We start from the raw sequence: 6353 nt of genomic DNA, 5'->3' as shown, positions 1-6353 counted from the left end.
ATCTCTTACGATGATTTGTCTATTTGCATATATTCTCGCAAAACTCCACAAGGACTCTCGTCCCTAATTTTGAAGTAATAGTCTAGAGCGAAGAAAGTTAGACAACATCGTCCACTACCAACTCTTGTGTTACTCTTGTCTGATTGAATGGTGGGATTTGACCATTACCCTTATAACGCACCTACGGTAACGGGACGCGAATATTGGACCTGTAGATCCACAGTCCGGCACGCGAAACATGAACACACTCGGCCCAGCCTTACGATAGTTTAAAATGCTTAAATTATATTACATCATAAAAATGCTGTCTGTTTGTTTGTGTAATTCATTTAAGCACAAAGCTGCAAAATAGGCTATCTGCGCTGTTCCCACAGCAGAGAAAACCCCTCGAATTTTCGCGTTTTAAGCCCTTAAGCTTACAGCTGAGCCACTAGAGGGCTGAGTAATTTATGAGTATTTTGTTTCTTTTGCAACAAATAAGTGCTTACTTTTAGAGTTTCTATTGGTGAAGTCATTGCGAAAACTTTTGCAAATTTTAGTTTTAAATAGGGCACAAAAAAGAGAAATTGTTTGAGATTACGTGAAATCTATTTAATCTGCCTGAGGTTTATTTTCATTGTTACAACGTTTAGCTTGCTATACACCATTTTATTCTGTTAATTTTTATTGACTCAGGTGGTTAATATTTCTGTCAATGACTTGCCTTACTACAGCCTGTCTGAAGGTATTATTTATGTTAAACGCTAGTACTGTGAAGTCAGACTAAACAAAATATCCACTCTGTCATCTGAAATATATGTATAATCTTTCATCAGAGAAGACTGTGAATGTAATAAATGCACGCACCACAACCTTGTTACAGGATTTGGGCTGACTTTTTTTTTCTAAATATTGACTAGCAGTGTGAAGGTTTATACAATTCTACAGAGCTTTGTACGGAAGATTGGCAGGACGCATTTAAGAAACAAACAAATAAAAAAGAACGTTTCTTTGAAGAATAAGGAACTACGTTTCTATTGTCCCAGTTTTAGGCCTTGTGATAACGAGTACAGTGTTTATTGCTACTTCCCTCTCGGCTCTTTCACTCGTGACTGTTGAATTTGTCGAGCAGTTAGTTCTTGATTTTATTGTTATTTTTCAGCGCAAGGCTCTGTGATCTGCGTAAAATCGAGCCCCGGGTTTTAGCGTTGTAAGTCCGTAAACTTAACGCTGAGCTACCGGGGTGGGAGAACATTTGTACCTTGTTCCAACAGAGTATGTATCAAACTAGCCCAATTAGTTCTAGCTTCGTGTTTCATTACTCTATTATCATATTATTTCATTTGAATTAACTCAATTAGTTCTAGCTTCGTGTTTCATTACTCTATTATCATATTATTTCATTTGAATTAACTCAATTAGTTCTAGCTTCGTGTTTCATTACTCTATTATCATATTATTTCATTTGAATTAACTCAATTAGTTCTAGCTTCGTGTTTCATTACTCTATTATCATATTATTTCATTTGAATTAACTCACCTATTGATTAACTTGTATCTTTATTAGTTGTAACTCTAATATTCCAGCATATTTTTGTTTCTCATATTCAAAGAAAATAACTGTATGCTTGGCGTCTGCGCCATGACCTCGACAAGCTGCCAGACCAGAGTTCATTCATCTGCCAATCCCATATGGTATATTAATCGAGAAAAGACAAAGGTATTTACGTTAAAATGAAAACAACAACAACGAAAAACAAAACATTCTTACCGAATTTTCCGTTGAAAGATGAGCACCTATGGTAGAGGATGTTTTGGTTCTTCACACTAATAACATATGTGGTGAATTGTTGATATGAATCTAAAGAGCAACAAAAATCAACAGCTTTTGAATGAACACACACTAATATACTTAACTCATTTGAAACAATCGTGACATTACATTACTAAATTCATTTACTCACGCGTATTGATTATAATATAAGGAATATATTTTTTAATGAATGTATAATGACATCAAATTCAAACTATCTGGATAATTACGTTATTATGTAAAAACAAAATTTTACTTTGAAAATTCGGATTATACATAGCCCGTTTTCAGTGATTTCTGTGAAAACAGTTAAGTTGTAAGTTTAATATAAAGTATTAAAATAAAGCTAGAAAATGAAAATATTATCGATATTTATACTAGACATATGTCTGACTGTCTGCCACGCTATTTATCTCTTGAACTGTTGACTGTAGAAACAACAACAACAAAATATAAAAACTTGTAAGAGTAAAAATGTTTCTTTTTTGTAAGGAAATTTCACAATAAACGGTACTTCATTCGTCAACTGATTGAAAAAAATATTTCGAAGGTAGAAGCATAAATGAAAAAACGCATGAAAAGAGGAACGTGTTCGTGTATATATTTGTTGTTGTCCGGTTTATATATATATTTATTTATTTATGTTGGTATTATATACATGCATGAAATTTATTGAATCATGTCGAATAAACTGATCTGAATTGAACTTAATATCTCTCCATTGACACTTACAGAAATAAAAATTGCCAAAAAGCGATCACTTAGTTAGCAGTCTTTTATGGCGCTCAGTAAAATGACAAGGAACGGTGGTATTCAACTGAAAAAATCTCGCGGCTACTTAGGGAATCTGAGCGCTCTATTGTGCTGGATGTATCCATTGCATCTAAACCCAAATATATTTGCTAACAATGCATTGCAGTCAGTCTCCTTTGCAATTTTCCTTATGAAATAACACATGGAATGACAAAAAACGTCAACTAGACAATCATATTTCGCATGCGTTCTGATCCAAGAAATTGGTTTGACTGCGCATTTTATATTAATTCATCACTATTTTTAGAAAAAAATATCTTTGAGTTGTTTCATCAGGCATTTGCTAGGGGTATACATATACATTGAGATAGGGAGAAGAAGAAAAAAAAAGCAAGGGTATAGCTTTATAGATAAAGCGGTTACTCTTAGCCAATTATTAAGATTGACTGCCACTCTTATAATGCACCCACAGCTGAGAGTGCGAAGTGTGTATGGATACATAATGTTGATATCTTGAAACCGAAACCTTGGATCCCCAGTCCGATACGCTAACTACTAAGAGACGCTCAACACCCTGCTTAAAAATGGTAAAAGAAAATCAAAGCAGTTTAACAATAACCCGGATGTATATACTACAGCAGGAAAGTTTCAAGATGGAACAATGCGAAGATGTTTTACTGATTTTGAATGGATCTGACTATAACAAAGAAACAAAAGTATTCAGATTTTCAGTCTTTTATTTCATTAAATCAGTACAATAATGGGTTTAAGTTTAAAATTAATCGAAATGCTTAGGTGAATCGCTTTAAGGAAGATTATCGTTGCTATTTGAACTTTTCTGAAGAGATTGCCGATTTCTACATACAGAAATAATCAAAAAGAAACAAATAAGCTCACACTAATTATTAAACAAACTGAGTGACTTCAGTAGTTGAACTACTTTTACCAGCACTATATACTGTACATGAAATATAAAAAAAAAAATTTACTGTGTAAATCAAACCAGGTTTCATGAACATTTTTAGTATATGACACAGATAATGGTAAACGAGAAAATTAAAATTGCCATAATTTAGATTATTTGTTCAAAGTAAACTGAATGCTTGTATTATTCCAAAACGGATTTTTGAAAAATTATGATTTTAAATGGTATTGTAGGCATTACTGAACTACAGGATGCGTAGTTTCCAATGTGTTAACAAAATTATATGAATTAATTTTAATAGTATGTTATATTAATTAGATAAATAAAGAAACATTAAGAGACTATAAAATCTGATAGATAAACGTAGTCTACACTTTCAGAAATTGAACAACTGAGGTGTTTAGAATTGCGTTTAGTTTAATTGTTTAATGAACCATTTGATGTTTAACTAGAAACACCCCACGTGTTTAGTTTAATTGTTTAATGAATCATTAGATGTTTAACTAGAAATACCTCATGTGTTTAGCTTAATTGTTTAAGTGTTTAATGAATCATTATACGTTTAACTAGAAACACCCCGTGTGTTTAGTTTAAGCGTTTTGCTTTCATGTGTTAAATAATTTCTGTGTCAGGTGTTTAGCTTGTCTCTGTACATATCCATGTGTTTATTTGTAAGCTACTGGTCAAACATTCAGTAACTACAGGAGTTATATTTTAAACTTTTCTTTGATATGTTAATTTCCTTTTTTCTTCTTCTTTCTGTATAACGATTAATGTGTGATGTGTTTGAAAATAGTATTATTTTATAGTTTAATAGAAAAGTTGTCATTCGTGTTAATGTGCATGAAATTGCTCTTTTTTTTCAATGACAGAGAAAGTTACAGGCCTGTAGCTAATATAAATCAAAGTACATTTGTGGGGATAAATGAGTATAACAATCTTGCAAATTAAAAAGATAAACATTTATGAAATAGTTGCAGCTTTTATTTAGAAACTAGTGTTACGTAAACATTATATTGAAAGTTGCCTTTTGTAATACGTGTGGTAAATTTTACATGTTTTATGGTGTACAAAAACGAAAGCAACAGATTCACCATAAAAGTATTGTGAATCATCTGTAAGTATTACAGTGAAACTGATATAAAGTACTTTAAAAAATACGGTGTCCACCGTAAAAGTAATGGTATATCTGTAAATTTTACGGTGTAATACAGTAATTTACCATAAATTTTACAATATGTTTTTCACACTGTATGAAAAAAAAAGCAGCCAATTAAAGAAGGTAGTTACAAACCAAGTAGCCAATCAAAGAACCTGTTTAATTAAACCTAAGTTGTTACAAAGACTACTGCTTTGATAATTAACTAAAGAAATTGGTTACCGATATTATAGAATGTATATATAACTAAATGAAAGAAACCATTAAACACAATAGTACTGTTTAAGGTTTATTTTACGTGTCTATTTATATTTTATAAACAGGAAAATACATATATACATACGTATTTATATATTATAATAAAGCATCTCTGAAAATTCCAATCAACGTATGAGTCGTTAGTGCAGCTGTGCCAAGGGGGAGAGGGTTTAATATCTTACAGTATATATTACCGTATATGAGAGTTTTTGTTTTTCGTATCGACATGCTGGTATGGTTTTTAATTTCTTAGATTTTTTTTAATCTATTTTTGCAAACAGTGATTTTTTTTTCACGTGTACAATGCCCCGCATTGTGATTTTTTTTATATCAAAAACATAACCGTTACGTTTTCTAGAAGAGTTAAATAGTAGGATCATGCACTAGTTCGTTACTACGAGGGAGGTGCTACTCACTTGAGTACGGTATGGTGATGGCCACATAGAGTACATGGTAGGCCTTCCCCATGTCCAGACGCCACCATCGCGGTTTCGCATCCCTTGTGAACATACAACTCTGCTTGTTCCCATCTACTACATTTTCGGGAGGATAAGAGTCGAGAGAACTGGAAGCAGATGTAACGCCAGTTGGTGATAAAGCTATATCTAAAGTAGAAGAAGAAACAAAAACATTTAAATAACAAGCAGAAGAAACATTTTCTTGGGAAAAGCAGCCATTTTGTAGATCTTCTGCTTTTCTAATAATCTTACGAAACACTTTTTAAAGAGAAAAGGCTATAATTTCTAAGAGGTAAAAATGCTGTTTTAATGTCCTACGTAAAGATAAAAGGGCTAATTTGAATATATATTGAATGCATTCATTGAACAAAGCCCCATATACGAGTCTAATTAAATGTAGCTTTGGTGGTTATGACGCTCGACTCGGAACTTCCCACTCGTGGGTTCGAATCTCATCACCTAACATGTTCACCCTTTCAGCCTTGGAAGCGTTATAATGTAACGGTTAATCCCGCTATTCGTTGGAAATAAATAGTAGCCCAAGAGTTGACGATGGGTGATGTTGACTGTTTACCCTCTAGTATCACTTTTAAAGTAGGGACGACTAGCGCAGGTAGTACTCGAGTAGCTTCACGCGAAATTCGACGAAACGAACCAGTTCTCAAAACCATCAAATTAATCCTCATCTCATTCTTAAATACAGTTTGAGTTAACACTAGGCGTGAAAAATATATACCGAAAGTAATCCTATCACTAGGCACAGTAGTGCTTAGTATGTAGGGGTGGGCCGGGAAAAAATGGCCGTCGCATATTACGTATTGCTCATCATGGTCTCAAATCTCTCTAATAAAGTAGAGAACCGGTGAGTATCATAACAGCCAAATGTTCTGCTGATTATTCTGATTCTGGTGTCAGAAGGGCTAGCTCACCAATGCTTGAAGTTGTGATGATTTACACACCAAAATGTTGCATTTTAACTTGGAGAGTGCAGAAGCAGTATAGGATTTC

At 33.1% G+C, this 6353-nt stretch overlaps 1 protein-coding gene across 2 annotated transcripts in view; it reads right to left on the bottom strand.

The window, feature by feature from the left end:
* LOC106466677 (CUB and sushi domain-containing protein 3-like) overlaps positions 1 to 6353 on the bottom strand; it is a 74480-nt gene that overhangs the window by 22700 nt on the left and 45427 nt on the right. For both annotated transcript variants that reach the window (XM_022395299.1, XM_013926975.2), the window contains exons 3-4: positions 5304 to 5492; positions 1751 to 1840 (exon numbers count right to left, since the gene is read on the bottom strand). In XM_022395299.1, the coding sequence (XP_022251007.1) occupies positions 1751 to 1840; positions 5304 to 5492 (279 nt within the window). The remainder of the gene's footprint in view (positions 1 to 1750; positions 1841 to 5303; positions 5493 to 6353) is intronic.

Source organism: Limulus polyphemus, unplaced genomic scaffold (assembly GCF_000517525.1).
Source record: "Limulus polyphemus unplaced genomic scaffold, Limulus_polyphemus-2.1.2 Scaffold75, whole genome shotgun sequence".
Classification (NCBI taxonomy): domain Eukaryota; kingdom Metazoa; phylum Arthropoda; class Merostomata; order Xiphosura; family Limulidae; genus Limulus; species Limulus polyphemus.
This window is presented reverse-complemented; position numbering and strand designations above follow the sequence as displayed.